The 20,951-nt window shown below is 36.0% G+C and overlaps 1 protein-coding gene across 3 annotated transcripts in view; it reads left to right on the top strand.

Moving 5' to 3' along the window:
• LOC111046217 (xaa-Pro aminopeptidase ApepP) overlaps positions 1-20,951 on the top strand; it is a 50,514-nt gene that overhangs the window by 10,029 nt on the left and 19,534 nt on the right. For 2 of the 3 annotated variants that reach the window (XM_039425609.1, XM_039425612.1), the window contains exons 5-8: positions 6,004-6,296; positions 9,469-9,749; positions 11,251-11,400; positions 14,492-14,621. In XM_039425609.1, the coding sequence (XP_039281543.1) occupies positions 6,004-6,296; positions 9,469-9,749; positions 11,251-11,400; positions 14,492-14,621 (854 nt within the window). Of the gene's footprint in view, positions 1-6,003; positions 6,297-9,468; positions 9,750-11,250; positions 11,401-13,264; positions 13,395-14,491; positions 14,622-20,951 lie in introns of all 3 variants that reach the window. The other variant, XM_039425610.1, reaches the window with a different exon arrangement.

Below are 20,951 nucleotides of genomic sequence, written 5' to 3' on the forward strand. Positions count from 1 at the left end.
GAACTCCTTCTGACATGTCTCCCATTGAAGCGCAATAGAGGGAGGTACTGAATCGTCCCAATCAAGACCAGCATTCCATAATTGTTTAATTAAACATTTAAGAAACAAAGTTAGGGGTGACAAGAGTCCCAAAGGATCGAAAATGCGTGCTACTACCGATAAAATGTGACGTTTGGTAGGAACAGACTGATTAGGATTCACTGAAAAACAAAACGAATCACTACCAGGTTGCCATTTCAAACCTAGGACAGCCAACAAATTTCCCATCTCGAAATCTTTAGACAAGGCCGATTTTTCATCTTCCGAGAAATCATTCATCAATTCAGGTGAATTGGAACTCCATTTAGTAAGTTCGAATCCGCCTCTCTCGAACAATTCTTTAGCCTGACTACAAAGACGATTTGCTTCACCTAAAGAAGACACACTTGTCACCAAATCATCCATAAACATGTCACTCGGAATACGAGCTTTAGCATCAGGGAAATTTTCACCTTCTTCTTGAACAAGTTGATGGACAGTTCTGAGAGCTAGAAACGGTGACTCACTCAGACCAAATACGACAGTTTTTAATTCAAAAATTTGTATGGGATCATTGGACGAAAATCTCCATAACAAACGCTGAAATTTGCGACACGATTCATCGACAAGAATCTGTCTATACATCTGCTTTATATCAGCAGTTACAGCGATAGAAAATAACCGAAAATTGACTAACAGAACGAAAATATCCGTTTGCAACTTGGGGCCGATATGAAGTATATCATTCAATGATACTCCAGTAGTAGTTTTCGCGCCTGCGTCAAAGACAATACGCAAAGGCGTTGATTGACTCTGAGTTTTGATTACAGCATGATGAGGTATAAAATAACCACTTTTATCACTCTGATTTTTTATCAATTCCATGTGTCCTTGTTTGAGATAATCCAAGAGGACATCGTGATACACTAAACGCATGTTTGGATCACGTGCCAGTCGTTTCTCCAAACTGATGAGTCGACGTTCTGACATAGCATAAGAATCACCAAGACAATCAGGGGATTTTGAAAACGATAATGAGACAACGAATCTACCCGAATTTTCACGACGAACGGACGATGCAAAATCCTTCTCGCATTCCAACTCATCAGCAGTGAGTTGTTTTCCTACATCTGGAACGCTTTCCACTTCCCAAAATTTTCGAACTAACTTATCCAACGGTGATGTTAGACAAGTCATCAAACACGTTGAATTTTCTGAAGATTGAGTTAAAATAGGGGCTCTACCCATCAAAATATAACCGAAAACACTTTCCAAGGCCATCAAATAATTCGAATCAATTTCCACACGACCATTTCGGAAAATATGGGGCACTAATTCAGCTCCTATAATAGCGTCAATTTCGCTGGGAATGTGATAACTTTCATCAGCAAGTCGAAGACCAAACAAATTTGATAATTTAGAATTATCAATTTTACTAGTGGGAAGCTGTTCCATGATTTTTTCGACAACTAATGGTTCAATGGAAAATTTAACACTAGAATCGAGTCGAGATTGAAGCGTGACAAAAGTACGACCAAAAACTGATTGCGAATTTCCGCCAAAACCATTCACAATTAATTGGAAAGGAGAAATCGATAGTTGCAATTTACGACAAAGTTTACGAGTAATGAAATGACTTTGACTAGCTGAATCAACTAAAACTCTTATTTTGTGCAATCTACCTCTCTTATCAGGTACCTCGACTTGAGCAGTTGATAGTAGAACACTATACGGTGCCGACTTCGAATCGATAGAACAACAGGTAATAGTATTATTTTCTACCTTTTTCGCATCCGAATTTGATGACGAATTTGAAGCATTTCCGAAATGTAAAAGCGAATTATGCTTCTGACTACATTCCTCGCAGTTGGAAGAAGTACAATCTTTACTACGATGGGCTGGCGAGAAACATTTCAAACAGCAACCCTTCTCCTTAACAAAACGAAAACGGTCCCAAGGTGATAACTGACGAAAAAGACGACAATTGATCAATTTATGATTTGTCATCGAACATTTCAGACATTCTGATATTTTTACCGGTGATTTGGTCACTTGCGAATTCGATTGAACAACCAACACTTTGGATTTTGGTATTGGTTTCACTACTGGCTTGCATTGTTTAGACGATTCGTCATGCGGTAACGATTTAATCTGCCTTTCGATGAATGAAACAAAATCAGTATATGTGGGATCATCCTTAGTATGAACTGAAGCTTCAAATGCCTTTCGAGAAACAGGATCTAAAATTTTCAACGCTTGGAACAGAAATATTGCATCAGATACATCTTCACCTCGTAGGCGTTTTAAAGCAGTAATTGAACCACAGAACTGATCGACTATAGAAACTAAACCTGCACGAGACTCAGATTTTAGACAATTGAATTCGAAAATTTGTTTCAAGTACACATTTGAGAGTGAGCGGGGGTCATTGAACCGCTTAATTAATGCATCCCAAATAATTTCATAATTATTAGCAATAGGTGGTAGATGACGTGAAATATTAGCCGCTTCTCCAGATAGTTTGGACACCAGATATTGGACCTTTTGTTGATTTGGAATCGATTTGTTGTCATGAATCATGCATTTAAACATTTCGTAGAATACCGCCCATTTTGATTGATCTCCGTCGAACACAGGAATTTCAATTTTCGGTAAAATATTAGACGAATCCTTATTGGAAGATACAGGTTGAGCCGGGGTAGAAACACTAGGTACAACCTGACTGCGTTTTTTCAATTCACTAGCAATTGCTTCCATATGTTCGAACATTTCCATATGTGAACTACTAAATTTGGGTACAAATTCCGGGTCTTTTTCCATTTCAAGCTCCTGTATTTCCATTTCAACAGCTTCATAATCCTGAACAGTTTTAAGAGTGGAACTATAGAGAATTAGAAATTGTTTAGCACTAGCTTCTTCTTTTAAAGCCTTTTTCGACAATTCGAAAGTACGTTGAATACGATAGAAATATTGCTCAAGTTTAGCTCGTTTGAGCTTTAACTTCTTTTCACTCATGATTGGATATTGGAAAGGTCTTAATGATTTTCATTTACTAATTTTCGAATAAAATTACGAATGCAACAATGAACGATTTTCATTGATGATTCAAGCAAGCAAAATGATAATGTTAGTACAAATTGAACAGAGAAAGCTCAATAGACGAAGCAAGCTAAGCGATAACGTTATCAGCATTGCAAAGTAACGGTTCCGATCGGACAATAGAGATAAGAGTGAACCAACTTGATCGGCTCAATTCATAATGTACAAACAGGTTTGAACCCTAGCATGCACAAACGATTTACAATAAAATTGGATAAGTGCTTGCCAAATATTTGAATAAAAATAGCCAATAAAATCTGGCCTGGTGGACCAATGTAAACTCTAAGGTTCAACTTTAAGAAATTTATATTGATTTTAAATTGGTAATCAATAATTTTGATGTAAAGTGGACTGTATTGAATAGAAAAGAAACAAGTGATATCTCTACAGAAACAAGTACATGCAATGAATATATAAAAGAACAACTCACCGAAAATCTGCAGAGTACCTAATGTAATATTTATATTATTGAGCTTACAACTCCCAGGTAAGGTATTCAGGTGTCCCCGAGGTAGGAGATGAATCAAGGATGGTGAAAAGGCAAGCTTAATTGTCATCTACTGTTGGTAAATTCGGCTTCCATCATATAACGTTGCACATATATTTCTGACGAGATATTTACAATGTCTTTAAAGACTATAGATCGGTGAACTTTCCAATCGAAAAATAATAGTTTAAAACTTTCAACTAAAGGGAGTTTGGCAAACACTCTTCCAAACGTAGGTTTATGGTGTACGATTTAACATTAACGAAAAAATAATAATTTGAAGAACGATTTTCTTCTGGGAATGATCGACGAAAATTACCAATTCCCGACTCGAGGCAAGCTATTACAAAGCGAGACTGAACTGAAAGAAAAAACCTACCGGCTAGTGAGCGCGACGCACTCAAGTGAAAGAAATACGAACTGAACGAGGAGCGCGCGTCCAATTCAAAAACGAAAAATGAAAACTAAAGCTGGCTCCAACAATCTCCAAAGAATGGGATTTTGTTTTTGAACAATCTTTGTCTACAGAAAGATTGTTTATTTTATTTGTTGTCAATATTAACGTTAGCTTCTCTCTGTTTCTAATAACAAACGTGCCGCTTGTGCGACAGATAGAAATATGTACTTGAAATGGCTTTCATGTTTAGCATTGACTGAGTGTATATTAATACCCAAAATTTAACTTTTGGGCAGAGTTCGTTCGTTAGGACTGTGAGCAAAGTCCGACCGTTCTGGTGAAGAAGATAGATTTTGCTCTTGTTTCATGATACAGTTTTCCTGTCGCAGTTCGGGCAGTTTAAAGAGAATTTTATTATTGAATAAGACGGGATCTGAACCCATTTCACTAGATCAGTTATTTTGATTTTTAACTAATAATTAACGTCGCGTTTCAACCAGTTGGCATTCCAAAGGGGGAAGCCATCTTCAAGGATGATATCGTTTTTGAGTTTTCTTTTTTATATTTTTCATACCCACAAAGATTGAATCTTTAGCAGCAAGCAAGTAGCTTCCCCATTAATTTCATTTTAATATTCTTTTCTTCTAATAAAGTAATCTTGATTGTTTTAATTGTAATATATGTTAAAGATTCATTAAATTATATAGTAGAATGTTCACCTTTTGTTTTATCTTATAACCACCAAAACATATTACATATAGTTTCTTTCCCCTGCTTACATATTTGGTGGAGGCTTCTCCCACTGTTCCTCATCTTGTTTACAATAGCAATACCATTGCTAATCAAACACTGCCATTATAACGTGGACCTCACTATAGGTACTATAGTGAGGTCCACATTATAATGGCAGTGTACGATTGACAATACTGTTGCTGTCCTTTTCTATCATACAACAAAACAGATAGCACTATCTCTCTCTCTCTTTGTAATGTTGTCTATTTGCCAGAATATTTCATATTTACTTTTGGCAGTGACTGTACAAAACTGAACAAAACGTATTCTCAGCGGCCATTTTTTTCTTCATTTTATCAAAATACTTGAGTACACAAGTCGTATAATTGGTTTAAAATGTATTTTTGAAACAATGACATAATTTTTAAACATTACCTTATGAGAAACACAAATTAGAATACCTGAAATGACATTTTAAAAGTTGATAACTAACCATCCTAGACTTCATCCATGCTTAAGTTAGCCTACCCGTATAGGTTAGATCTACTCGTACCGGTATAAATAATATTGAAAAGTTATTTCAGAATTAATCCATTGAAATTACTTATTTTTAAATAGGATTTCTATTTTTCTATTATTTTTAAAGGAAATTGGAATAGAATACCTACCAAATAACTCAATTTCTGTTGTTTTGAAATTCAGATTGTTGTATCACAGCTTTTTAAATTAGCCGCCATTTCAGTTTTGTATAAAAATAAAAATCTGATCTCAGTCATAAAAGCACATTATTGAATCAAATTATGAAAAAATATATTTTCTCGATCAATTTGACATTAAATTGATTTTTTTTGTGTAGTTGAGAAGTTGATATTGTGGTAATTATTCATATTGAATGAAAAAGACTAAGAAATTGTCAAAAGTTTATCAGAGATTGACAATGGTGTAATAATCGAAACCGGTCTTTCTAATTATCAATAAATCAGTGGGTTTTTGACAATTTCTTAGTCTTTTTCATTCAATTAAATTGATTATTTTATCAAAGAAATGATAATTATTATTTATTAGATTAAATTTAATGGGATGAACAGTTATAGAGAGCTTGGCAACGTTTTTCTCCTATCTTTCTTCACTGCCATTATAACGTGGACCTCACTATACGTATTCATTTCAGTCTAGCACTGTATTCTAATCTGTATGTATGAGAATGATTTTGTCATTTCCACAGTTGATCAAACCCAACAATATTTAGGAATAACTGTGTTTGTCTCAGGGAAGCCTAGCAAGTGCAAGGTGGAGCAAGTGCGTGCGTCGATGCTGGAGAAGCAAGCTGATGTGCTGATTGTGACAGCCTTGGATGAGATCGCCTGGCTGCTCAATGTGCGCGGATCTGACATCGATTTCAATCCGGTTTTTTTCGCCTACGCTGCCGTCACTCAGGCCGATGTGCATCTGTTCATTGACGAGGCCAAGCTCAGTGATGCCGTCCGCGATCACTTCAGTGACGAGGGCCTCAAGGTCACCATCCAGCCCTACGATCGCATCAATGCGTTCATTGCTGATCAGGTACGTTAACAGAAATTCGTTAAAAAGGCAGTGTTTGATTAGCAATGGTATTGCTATCCTTGTCTATCATTTAACAAAGCTGATAGCGCTATCTCTCCCCCGTCTCAGAAAGTAGCTGGAATCCCAAACTGCGCTGAAGACAACAAAAGTAACAAGTAGACTGTGGGATCCATGGGTAACGCCTCCGTCTCTATAGTGAGGTCAACGTTATAATGGCAGTGTTTGATTAGCAATGGTATTGCTATCTTGTCTATCATTCAACAAAGCTGATAGCGCTATCTCTTTCTCGCTTTGCTCTGTTGCCAGATCGTCTTTTAATAATGTATAATTCATAATTAACAAAATATTTCATCTTAATGATGAAAATTCATTATTAGTCCAGGCTCAAAAAAAGACATAGAGGGAAATGTTTGGAAGACAATTTTTAACCCCGCAGTTCTGTACCTAATATCTAATATTAGGTTGTAAGGTCAAGAGCGAATATCTCGGGAACTGTTGGGAATATCACAAAATTCTACTAAACAAAAAGTGTAGAGAATTCATCAAGCTTCATTTTTGAATGGTTAGAATGGTCAGTTATGTCGGTTGAACACATAATTCACAAGATATGAGCGTGGGAGCAAAATGCTGAAAAATGCAACTTTTAAACCACCCTCATCCCCTTAGCACATGAGTTAGGAATAGGGACTTTTGATATGTTCTTCTCCTAATTAGTCTTAACAAAGCTGCAAAGTCAAAAATTGTGTTTGCAACATTCCCTCCGAATTCCTTTGTCAATTGGTCTATTGTTGCAGAAATGGAGATTCTACAATCAACACTAAAGCTGCTGCAAAAGGTGTAGGGAAATTCGTAAAAGTGTGAAACTATACATGAAATTGAAGAGAATTCAATGCTCTATAAGCTCTTAATCAGCATGGATTTTTTCCATCGATTTTTAAAAAGTTATATGAGCAAAAATTTTTTTTTTAAATTGAGGCAAACTGGTTTTTTCAAATAAAATAATAATAATATCGAGTGACCTGGCTGGCTCAGGTCTGGTGTCAGAGTTTTCAGGTCGCAACTGATCAATTTCAGGGCCTCTGACATGACCTAACGACTGCTTTTTAGGCAGCCGGGACCGACGGCTTAACGTGTCCATCCGAAACACGGGAGTGGCCCGAGATAAATATCTTGCCCGGGCCGGGATTTGAACCCGGGCCTCTGAATCATAAAGCCAGCATCTGATCCACTCGACTACGGCCACTCCGGTTTTTTCAAAAATGTCACACCTTCAAGAGCGGATATCTCGAAAACTAGAGAAGATATATAAAAAAAGTTGTGGGATAAATATTGTAGGAAATTATGTAAGCTTCAATTTTGTATATGACAGTTATGTCCGTAAGATACATAGTTTTCGAGTTATATGCGAGAAACCAAAAAATGGTTTCCCGTAGCACAGTGTGTAGGGGTGGGGACTTTCGATATGTTCATCTCCTTACTACCCTAAACAGAACTGAGGGGTTAAAAATTGTCTTCCAGGAATTTCCCTCTTTAACCTTTCTTTGACTGGACTATTTTAAATTATTGAAAAGTATAATTTCTTGCTTAATAAAATATAATTGATTATATTAAACGAGATTGAACAGTTGATATTACATCAATAAACCTGTATCAGCTACCGTCTATAGAAGGCATTGACAAGACAGAAGATCGGCAATGTTTTTCTCCTATCTTCCTCCACTGCCATTATAACGTGGACCTCACTATAGTACCTACTACTAATCTAGAGATCATTGAGCTGGATACTAGCCACATTAAGGGCCGGTTTCCGAGCTCGGGATTTAGCTAAGTCCTAGACTTTAAACAGCTGGAGTCAGAAAATTGCCTTTCCAAAACGGGGCGTAGTCGTCGCAGCTTTTATAACAGTAGTCGTAGTTTTTATTTTCTCATTTCTATAATTGGAAACGTTTTTCCTTGACGAAATTAGACATTCCTAAATAATTCAAAATAGCTGAAACTTTACACTATTTTCACTTAATTTTTTTATTTTGTGTTCAATTTTCTAGTTTTTCAAAATTTAATTCAAACGTGACTATGACAATGACTGCGACTACGCCCCGTTTTGGAAAACCAATTTTCTGACTCCAGCTGTTTACAGTCTAGGACTTAGCTAAATCCCGAGCTCGGAAACCGGCCCTAAGTCTGTAGTGTTACTGAGTTTACTGCTTTGTAAGCATTTCGTTTTCTCAAGAGCAACGAGTTTTACCTTTAAGTGGGGTGAAAGTAGGGTAGATAAACCCACTTACTGTGGGGCTACCTTGAAGGAAAAGTTCATAAAAACAGCCCACTGGATAAACTAAAGATTTATTTATTTATTTACATTACAATATGAGGGCACCAGGAAGAAATACTTCCCATAATAGCCCTCTTGACACAACAAAAATTACAATTCTAATATATTAATAGTATAATATAATATAGTACAAGTTTAATCTAATATAGAAAATTCACTAAATTAAAGAGAGATAGAAGCTACAATATTTTAAACTAAAATAGAAGATGAAAAAGAGGAATATGATGATGCTAAGTATAAATTAATAAGAGAAAAAGAACAAGATCATTATGTCAATATTTTGAAGCAACAATTGAAGATGATAACGAGGGGTATGACAAAGATGAACAAAACAACAGAAATAAATGTAATCATACTGAAAAAAGTGTCATCAAACATGATGAAACGAGTTCATGCATGCATTAATGGAAAAGGCAGCCATTTTAAGCATTCTTCGTAAAAAAGTAAGTAATTTGTGTGAACATGGACAAACTTATAAATGAAGTTTGTAATAATAGATTTTACTAATTGCTTATGATGTGGGTGACTTTTCGATCACTGTGTTCTGTGTAAGTGAGATTTATTCACTATTAAAATTTCTTGCTTTTAGTTGTTCTTAATTTATTCAATTTGTAGTGAATTGATTTGTTTCATTGTAATTGTTAATTATCATTTAATTTTGTTTAATTTTGAATTGTTAAGTATATTATTATTTCAATGTAACTCGTACAATGTATAGCTCGTAATCGTGGGTTAAATGGAAGAGGAAACTCTTATTTCCTCAATTTTGCCCACATCACTTCTATTGTAAAGTGTAAATAAAATTCATTTATATATGTATAATATTTTTGGTAATGGCAGGTGTCGCGACTAAACAGCACGTCGAACAAAGTGTGGGTTTCGCACTGTTCTCCCTACTCGCAAATGCTGATGGTGCCCGAGAAGATGCGCGTGCTGGAAGTGTCGCCGATAGCCCTTCTGAAGGCTGTCAAGAACGAGACGGAGGCGCAGGGCTTTGTCAACTGCCATCTCAGAGATGCGGTCGCCCTTGTCTGCTATCTGGCCTGGCTGGAGGGCCAATTGGCCGGAGGGCATGTCGTCACTGAGATGAGTGGCGCTGCTAAACTGCTCCAGTTCAGAAAGTAAGTACCAGTCAACCACCAGAAATTGTATTCTTTTATTGATTCAATGATACACAATTATTTTTTAATAGTTTGATGGAGGATCAACAACAGGATTTTTGTCATAGTCATTCAATATCAGCTGTTCTCAATGCATGAAATCAAGTCGGTAAATAGCTGATTGTAGAACAAACAGCAAAACTGGTATCAAAAAACCGCTTTTAGCGCTCCAGGATGAAGCTTTACAACTACAAACAAGAAATTCCTGATTCGCAATACAGTATTTGTAAACTAGGTTATGTTTATAGAATGCATGTAGTAATGTCAGCACAAGCAGGTAATGTTTTCTGTTTCTCAATTATTCTTTTTCAGATTATTATGACAAAAAATAGTGTAAGTTACTTGGACGTGAATGTCTTTTGCAGCGCTCGAATGAAATTCTAGTCTCGGCTAACGCCTTGACTAGAAACATCATTCTCGCCTGCAAAAGGGACCTTCCCGTCCTTGTGACTTAAGATACTATTACTGTTTCCCAATTCTTCGTCTTTTGATTATTATGACAAAAAATATTTTTTGTATAGTTGAGAAGTTGATATTGTGGTATTTATTCATATTGAATGAAAAATACTAAGAAATTGTCAAAAAACGACAGATTTATTGATACTTAGAAAGACCAGTTTCGGTTATTACACCATTGTCAGTCTCTATAAACTCAGTTAATAGTTTATCAGAGATTAAGTTTATAGTTTATCAGAGATTGACAATGGTGTAATAACCAAAACAGGTCTTTCTAAGTATCAATAAATCTGTGGTTTCTTGAAAATTTCTTTTTCATTCAAAACAAAAAATAGTGTACACAACTTGGACGTGAATGTCTCTTGCAGGGCTCGAATGAAAATCTAGTCTCGGCTAACGCCTCGACTAGAAACATGATTCTTGCTATGCAAAAGGGTCCTTCCCGTCCACGTAACATAAAATACTATTTATTTCTTATTTTTTTATTGTGCAAAATACTACAATCATAATATAATTATGACATTGGAGGAAAAATAGGCTGAGCCTGTACTTTTTCTCCAAAAATTTTGATAAAAAGTTAATGTTGTCCAAAGTTTGAGGTTATAATATCACACACTGCTTCTTCACCTGTTCAAAAATGATCAGGGAATAATATTTAAAGATTTTGAATTTATTAATACTATTTTGGGGAATGGCGTAATGATAAGCGCTTTAGTGAGGTCCACGTTATAATGGCAGTGTTTGATTAGCAATGGTATTGCTATCCTTGTCTATTATTCGACAAAACGGATAGCGCTTTCTCTTTCTCGCTTTATTCTAAATTATTATATTAAATAATCACTATTACGGTAGCTATTATTACAATTTATTGCTAGCTTTGGAACTAATAATTCATAATAACTAATTTATTGATTCAAGATACATACATCTATTTTTTAATAAGATGATCAGTAGGGAACAAGTGGTGTTTTTTTTTTGTAAAAAATGACTTTTAATATGATTTCAGGGAACAGGAAGATTTTGTCGGTGCCAGCTTTGAGACGATCTCGTCGGCGGGGCCGAATGCGGCTATCATACACTACAACCCCACCAAGGAGTCAGACCGACAAATCACTACCAACGAAATCTATTTGTGTGATTCCGGCGGCCAGTACAAGTAAGTTAATCAATACCCTACTTATATTATATTTATATTTCACAATAATTTCATAAATAAATAAATAAATTCAATTTTATTGTCAGCCAGCCAAAAAAGCACAAGACAAAGTCACACAAATAGAACATGAAATAGACAGTCACTCATTAAGAGACACATTGTTAATATTACATTGCTATTTAGATTACATTTCCAAATATTACAAATGACAAAGACAATATTACAAAATTAAGCAGCTAGTTCATACGTGCTAACAATAAGAATTAAGGTATGCTGATTCTGCTCTCGTAAAATTCACTTAATTTATAAAAAGGATTTTTTGCAGGCAATCGTGCACCTATAATTTGAACAGTTTTAGGGGTGTTTGTTGGTGGTGTAGCGGTAACTTATTATACACCTTTTGCCCAACTGCTTCAAAACTGTTTAAAGATTTAGACAATCTTTGGTATTGAATATAGATCTGTCTATTGTTTCTGGTATTAACAGAGTGAACAGTATTTCTTAATTGATAACAGATGCAGATTCTCCTTAGTGTATAACAAAACAGAATATATGTACTGATTTATTACTGTCAGAATTTTATTATTTATGAATAAAGGCCTACAGTGCTCTAAATGAGGTGATTCCGTGATTTTTTTGTAGCAGGAGAATATCGTTAATGTGCGCTGAATTTCCCCATAGGAGAATACCATAAGACATGAGACTGTGAAAGAATTAATGAATTTTTATAATTAAGATGAAATATTTTGTTGATTAGTTATTAATTCTACATAGTTGAAAGACGATCTGGCAACACAGCACGTTATAATGACAGTATTTGATTAACATTTGTGTTGCTATCCTCGTCTATCATTCGACAAAGCGGTTAGTGCTATCCTTTTCTACCTCCGCAACGTTGCCAGATTCCACATTTATCAATGTACAATTATAAAATTGATTAACAAAATATTCATTCTCAATCAAGAATATGTATTATTTACTCATTGAATAATATATTTCCTTGACGAATAAAATGTAATTGATATTTTTCAACTAGAATGAACAGTGTTAATATTACATCAGATATACCGGTATCAGCTATTATCTATAGAAGGCAGTGGCAAGGCAGAGAATCGGCGTCGCTGTTCTCCTATCTTTCTCCACTGCCATTGTAACGTGGACCTCACTATAGGTATCATCTTCAGCTATTAGTGTTCTGTTTCCAGTCTGGACTAATTGGAAATATTTCAATCCTAGAATATTTGTCTATTTGTATTTTGTACTTTGGCTTGATTTATGTGGTTTCTAGTTTGGAATTTTTTCTTGTTGTTTTCAATATTGTAATATTTATGACGCTTACAATGTTTTCAAGTGTGTAGCTTATTGAAAAAAGCATATTTTGACGTTTAGAATTTTAACAAAAGTATAATTTGTGGATTTAAGTGAAATTTTTAATATTTTTGTGATTGTGAAGGAATATTTTTGTTTGTATTTTGAAATTAATTAATCTGATAAATTCAAAATTATTGTAGTACATATATTTTTTGGATTCAAAATAGTGTGTGAATTAAGTTATCTTTTACATAACCTCTAGATTGTGTATTCCAAATTAAGGTTTAAAGCAGTTTTGGGCGAATGCCTGTTGTTTTTACCTACATTGTTTCTATTGTCTATGAATAAATGAATGAATGAAAATTTGATTTGATTTGGAACAATAAGTTTTGTATGAATATCTTCATCTTATTCATTTTTCAAAAGATGGAAATTGTTTTGAAGTTTGTTGTATTCATTTCATGCTACGAATGAATGTTTTTGAAGTTTGCTGTAACTTTTTTCTTCATTTTTTCACTTTCAATAATTTAATAATTTTGTTCTGTTTTGTCAGAGATGGTACAACTGACGTGACGCGCACTTTGCACTTTGGAACGCCAACTCAGTTTGAGAAGGAATGCTTCACTCGTGTCTACAAGGGACAGATTGCTATTGCCACCAGTATCTTCCCGAAAAAGACTAAGGTAATTGACCGAGCGAAGTGAGGTCTAAGATTCAAGTCGACGGTTTGGCATTTCTCTTAATGTTTAAATGTTTATATGTTTATATGTTGCGCATTTACGGCGAAACAAGGTAATAGATTTTCATGAAATTTGACAGGTATGTTCCTTTTTTAATTGCGCGTCGACGTATATACAAGGTTTTTGGAAATTTTGCATTTCAAGGATAATATAAAAGGAAAAAGGATCCAATATTAGAGTAAAAACCAGACTATAGAATTATTCATCATAAATCAGATGTCGAGTGGATTATAAATCGCATGCCATGACGCATGCAATTCAATATCTCAATGTAACTTGGTAAAAAATCAGCAGCTGTGTAGACTATAAATAGCATGCCTCGCTGTGTAGACTATAAATAGCATGCCTCATTGAATGCAATTTTTATGCACTATTAAGGTGCGTACAGACTTTCGCTCTGCTCCGCAACCGAACGTCACTCCAGCAGAGCGATTGATGATCGACCGGCGAGCAAGAGTGGTTCGACCGGGGAACGCGAGAAGATCTAACATCTTCCGTAACGTTCATGATGGGTGCGTGGGCGGAGCGACTGTGGTTCGATGGTGGTACGAGGGCGGTACGAGGGAGGAGCGTGCTCGGTGCGGGTTGGAAGCGCGAATATGTGTACGCAGCTTTAAATAGGATGCAAAAACTTATAACAGCTTGTCTGGGCGCCTAGATGTCTTCTGGTTTTCTCGCGCTAAATTCCGGAAAGCGTTATATTATAATTAAATCTTGTGTAAGCATGATCCTATCAAATAAATAGTTGGTGTATCAGTATGGATGTGCATATGGTTTGGGACGTCGTTCAGTTAAGTTATTTATTCTATTGATAACATTTTTGTTCATTATTTGTTATTATATTCTTTAATTTTTAATTCAAGTATTGGAATTTTGAATTCTCAATTTGTTCATCTTATTCATTTCTCAAAAGATGGAAATTGTTTTGAAGTTTGTTGTATTCATTTCATGCTACGAATGAATGTTTTTGAAGTTTGCTGTAACTTTTTTCTTCATTTTTTCACTTTCAATAATTTAATAATTTTGTTCTGTTTTGTCAGAGATGGCACAACTGACGTGACGCGCACTTTGCACTTTGGAACGCCAACTCAGTTTGAGAAGGAATGCTTCACTCGTGTCTACAAGGGACAGATTGCTATTGCTACGAGTATCTTCCCGAAAAAGACGAAGGTAATAAATTGTATTTTTTATAATAAATAGTTACTTCACTTGCATTCGCCCGTACTTATCCAGTGAGTGGACCTCACTTCAATTTAGCCCCGTTGGCCAGTCTTCCAGTCTGTAAATTTATTGTTTTGTGGATTACTACATAAAAAAATCTGGTGTGGCACACTCACACAACTTTCCTTGCCATTATGAAAATTGATCACTTGACGCTAGTGTTCACGCGCATCTCAAGTTTACTATTCTAAGATCTGAGACAGCTGGTGACAGGACAATAACGCTGGAGACACACGAAGTCTGCTATCTCTTCATAGTGAATGATTAAATAGAATCATCAGTTGCCAACAGTTTGCAATTGAATAATCACATTTTCTCGAATTTCGAGCTTATTTCCATTTTTAGATGAAAATGTTACTAAACATTAATTGTAGAGATTTTCATGCTCAATCCTTTCCACTTGAAATTTTTTGTTTAAATTGTATCTGAAGCCTGATAATTGGGAATCTAAAATCAAACTTTGCATAGATGGGGCGAAGCTCCTGAAGTTTTTACAGATATGGGACTTGTGGCAGTTGATAGAGCTTATCAATGACTATTTTAGGTGTGAGGGGCCGAAGCCCAAAAATTCCCGGATACAGGAGCCGACCCCTGTATCCACCTTCCACCCCTGCAGTATATAGGCCTAAAGGCCTCTCTTGCAGAACTTGCAACTCTCCCGCGCGTGCGAGCTGCTTCTGAAAACTCAGGCCGCAGTTATAGTATGATCAGCACTGAGTTAGCGTGGCACTATGATACAAGTATCATAGAACCACTCACTGTCCTCGGCCTGTCACCACCACTGCTTCCAGTGCCAGGGGCAGACCGAAATTTTCCGCCCAGTGTTAGTCCTCCTACTTCGGTCTACTGGTGCTACGAGGGCACCACTTCTAAGGGTTACTGTGGCTATTTATGATTAAAAATTTTTATTACGATATCTAGTCTTATTCTTTCCTCGAATCTTTAGTCTCTTTAGTCCCAGATGCCTAAGCATCAACAATAAGTCAGTCAGTCAGTCAATTAGAGATTTTAATTTTGTAGTTTTTATATGTTTTTCATTTTTATTGGTTTTTATTTGATTTTCTAATTTTTAATAGTTTTTATTGATTTTTCAGAGTTTTATTAGTTTTTATTGATTTTCATTTATTCATCATCAGATATTATTTGGTATGACTATTTTAGGTATAAAATTTGATCAAAATCGTTGGAGCCGTTTTCGAGAAAATCGCGAAAAACCCTGTTTTTGACAACATTTTCGCCATTTTAGCCGCCATCTTGAATTGCATTTGATTGAAATTGTTTGTGTCGGATACTTATAGTGTAAAGACCTTAAGTTCCAAATTTCAAGTCATTCCGTTGATTGGGAGATGATTTATCGTGTACACAGACTCATAAACACACACACACACACACACACACACACACACACACACCAGTACCCACTTTTTTGGACTCAGGGGACCTTGAAACGTATAGAAATTTAGAAATTGGGGTACCTCAATTTTTTTCGGAAAGCAAGACTTTCCTTACCTATGGTAATAGGGCAAGGAAAATAAAAAACTGGTAGTTGAAAAAAACGAAGATCCAAAGTTCCACGGCCCAATAGATCACGTGAGAACATTGAGAGCTTCAATTTTGTAATCTCCAAAAGTTTTTTAACCAGATCACTCCCGTGTTATCGGATGGGCACGTTAAACTGTCAGTCCCGGCTGAAGTATGACAGTCGTAAGGCCCATTGACGGCTTAAATTATATATTCAGGCGGTGGGACCTTCCCGCAAGGGACTCCCCACCAACAAAAGCCATACGAATTTACTTCTTTTGTGATCTCCAAGACGATCAGCAGGCAAATATGCGTCTGCCCTTGGACTTTTTGATCATTCTTTGAGGAGAATTCTTCACGAACACCTTCATTCCCATCCATACGAAATGGATATAATTTTAAGAAATGGCAGATTTAAAGTAACACTTCCCAAAATGCCTTATCTCAATCAGAGCCGATTTGTGATGACCGGCTCGATCTCCTGATTTGCCTACGTGTGATTTTTTCTGTGATGTTTTTTTTTTATTTATTTTATTATTTATTTATTGAATCAATGAGAATTACACAACTTACAGAAAAGTACCACAGGCTTACGCCCAAAACGGTTCAATTCTAATTTATACAACAGTCCAAATGTAGCTAGGTTATGTTATGTTATGTTTATATCCTATGTTGTACTCTTTGTGAAAAAGACCCAAGATTTTAAGAACAACATACAGAAAGAACTTGCCAAATTTGAGGAGTTTGATGTAAAAAGGTCACTAACAACTTTAGGCCCTTTTTCCGTCAAAGTGCTTTTTGGATTCGCCGCCATCTTTTCTATATGTCTACAAAATGTCATACCTCTATGTTTTTTCTGAACGATGCGACGACGATTTTAAGAAGGCAGTGTCAAGCGTTTGAGCGTGGTTTCTAGGTTACATAGGCTCTCTACTCTACACGTGGTATTTGGGCATGCAAGTTTGCAATGAACAATAATGATTGTTGTAAATCGGAGTGTTCGCGAAAAATACATGATGAAATTAAGTCAAAAATATGTGAAAATTGGTTACTCAACATTTGGGACTGTTTTTGGTTATAAAAGTTACTCTGACATTGGTGGACCCACTTCATTTTAGATCCTGAAAACCCATTTTGTTAGTGCTATTTTGTTTGTAGAAGCTCAGCAATGAACACTCTCAAAACCAAAAGTTGCTAATCTGAAAAGTTTATTTCCTTTCCTACTTGAAGATAAAATATCTTTTTCCTCCACCTACTGTCTAAAGTACTTACTTTACTCCCTGAAATATCTTCCTACTAAAGACCTGGTTCCTGTGACTTCTCGCACGCGCTCTCTCTTGCCGCCGCCCTGGCTCTCTCTCGCTCCCCCACCTGCTCGCTCCCATCAGCATCTACCACTGCAAACTGCCCACCACATTGGATTATCTGCTGGACTCTGACATGAATAAAGGAATCTGAATCTGAGTCTGAATCTGAATCTCGCTCTACCTCCATTTGGACCCGATTCTTCCACTACCGGATACCTACTCGCTCTATCTCCACTTGGACTAGATCTCCCACTACAAGTTCTTCCTCAATCTTCATCTTATTCACCATTAGGATTATTCATCACCGGAACTCCACACATCTACATCTTATTGTCTTTAGTGAATTTTTTGAACTAGTGCTATAAATAGTGAAGGGAGCCGAACTGCCAAGGCATACTGAATGCACTCGAATCAAGAGACTTTTTCATTTAGGTTAAGTTTTATCAGTTTCATCCCCATTTTCCCCGTCATGAGTCGTTCTGAGGTCGGTTCATGATTGGTCTGCTTCTTCCATGATGCCTCTCACTAACACGTCAGCTCGCTCGCCCTCAAGTAGGTATGATTATTTCAACAATAGTAATAATGACGCAGGTATGTTTCTAGCAAATAAGCTCCACTCTTTCAAAAAACTTTTCAAGGCTGCTCACCTTAACGTACAACCCCTCAGCTGCCACATTGATGAACTCAGAGCAATCTTCCGTTTTCAGGACTTCAATATAATCGGAATTTCCGAATCATTTTTGAAGCCTAGTATTCCATCAAATTTTGTTGCTTTGCCTGGATATAATCTTTTCCGGAATGATAGATTAAATAAAGCTTGTGGGGGTGTAGCAATTTATGTGAAAGATAGTATCAAAACAAAAGTTTCATCACATCTAAACAAGAGTATTGTTCCAGACCAGAGTTTATGCTACTTGAATTATCCTTATCTAGTACTGATAAATTACTCGTTGGTATCTGTTATCGCCCACCAAAAATAGGTCATTTCACAGATTTCGAAAGTGCCTTGCTTTCTCTTATGCCTTGTTATAACCGTATACTAGTTATGGGGAATATGAACACCGACTTGAACATGACAAATCGGAACTTTGACTACTTTCAACTGACTACAATTTTCCAATGCCTAAACATGACTATTTTACCTCTCGATCCAACTCATCATACTAATGAATCAGACACACTCATTGACCTTCTCATTGTTAGTGATCCCAATGAGGTTGTTCAAGCAGGCCAAACCTCAGTCCCAGCTATTTCTAGACATGATTTGATCTACTGTGTACTTTCCCATAAGATACCCAAGCCAGAACAGAAAATTATCACTTATAGAGACTTCAAAAACTTTGATGAAGCCGCCTTCCTGACTGATGTGGCTCAGACTCCATGGCATCAAATTGAAGCATTACCCTCAGTTGATGACATGGTCAAGACTTTCGAGAATTGGACTTTGACTTTGTATGACAAACATGCACCTTATGTGACAAGGAGGATTAATAGAAAACGACGAGTACCGTGGATGACTGAAGACATACTTAAGATAATGGGACGTAGAGACAAAGCACATAGAAAATTTAAAAAGACATTTGACTTGGACAGTTTGATAGTGTATAGGAGCCTTAGAAATAGAGTTAAACAGGAATTACGGAACTCAAAGATTAGGTACTTGAATTCGTTTATGACAAACAACAGACAATACTCTAAATCACTTTGGCAGGGAATAAAAGAATTCGGGCGTGGCAAACAGAAATCGAATCCACAAATTGACTTACCATTGAACAATATAAATGACCATTTCGTTTCACACTCTAACCAACGCGACGAAGCTGTTGTCATTGCTAATCATATCGATGATCTTGAAGAGCAGGTTACAAACTTAGATTTACCAATTACTGATCAATTTCATTTCCATCCAATCTCAGAAGAAGACACTTTCAGAGCAATTCAACGTATTCATAGTAATGCTACGGGTGTTGACAAAATTCCTATTAAATTTATCAAGAAAATGTTATTTGCTGTTTTGCCAACCATTACATACATTTTCAACAAGTCAATTGAAGAAGGCATTTTCCCTGAAAACTGGAAGTTTGCTCTGGTTCGCCCTCTAAATAAAGTTCCATCACCCAATAAAGTTGAGGATTTTAGACCAATCAGTATTTTACCTGCATTGTCCAAAGTGCTAGAAAGACTCATTCATGCTCAAGTTGTAAAATTTCTAGACAACAATAGTAAGCTTCATAACTTTCAATCAGGCTTTAGAAAATTCCATTCAACTGAAACAGCTCTGCTTCGTGTCACTGATGATATAAGGTTTGCTATGGACCAAAGAAAATGCACCATCCTCACCCTATTTGATTTTTCTAAAGCATTTGATACTGTTGATCATACAGTCCTTCTGAATAAGTTCGCTATTCTTGGTTTCAGTCACAACTCGTTAGTTTGGTTTAAATCCTATCTATTAGGTAGGAAACAATGTGTATCTGTCGGTGACAAAAAGTCTACTTGGAAAAACGTTATGCATGGAGTACCACAAGGTTCAATTTTAGGCCCTCTCCTCTTCACTTTGTATGCTAATGACCTTTCTTCCATTATCAAATTCTCCAGTTTCCATACTTATGCAGACGACCTTCAAATCTATTTAAGCTGTCCCATAACAAAAATTAACAAAACAGTTGGAATAATGAATCAGGATATCAATTCGATAGTGGAATGGACAAAGAAAAATGGCCTTAAGCTTAATCCCATCAAAACACAGCCCATTATAATTGGATATTCTCGTCTTATAAACAATATTGACCTTGAATAAATTCATAAAATTAGTGTAGATGGTAATGACATTCCTTACTGTAGCTCAGTTAAAAATTTAGGCATTATTATGAATAATACTCTTGACTGGTCAGAACAAGTGAACAAAACTTGTAAAAAGGTATTCTCAGCCATGCATGCATTGAAGAAAATGCACGATATTCTCCCTAGAAACATTAAATTATTATTGGTTCAATCTCTCATCTTCCCACATTTAATGTATTGTAATTCTGTTCTTAACGATATGCAAGTCACTCTGAATGATAAACTACAGCGTTGCCAAAATTATTGTCTACATTTCGTCTACTCTCTCCAACGCCATGATCATATCACCCCAGCCCACATTGCTAGTTCAACATTAAAGCTTCCCAATCAAAGGCTTTTTCGAATAGTCAAGCTTGTTAGAGATATCTTGAAATACGGTAATCCGAACTATTTTAAAGATGATTTCAAATTTTTTCTCTGAAGGTAGGAGGATGGATGCTTCACATACTAGAACCGGAGAAAGGTTAAATACGGTAATCTGAACTATTTTAAAGATGATTTCAAATTTTTTCTCTGAAGGTAGGAGGATGGATGCTTCACATACTAGAACCGGAGAAAGTACTTTAAGGATACCCAATCATCGAACTACTATTTTCACAAAATCCTT

The sequence above is a fragment of the Nilaparvata lugens genome, chromosome 4 (genome assembly GCF_014356525.2).
Source record: "Nilaparvata lugens isolate BPH chromosome 4, ASM1435652v1, whole genome shotgun sequence".
Taxonomy (NCBI): Eukaryota; Metazoa; Arthropoda; class Insecta; order Hemiptera; family Delphacidae; genus Nilaparvata; species Nilaparvata lugens.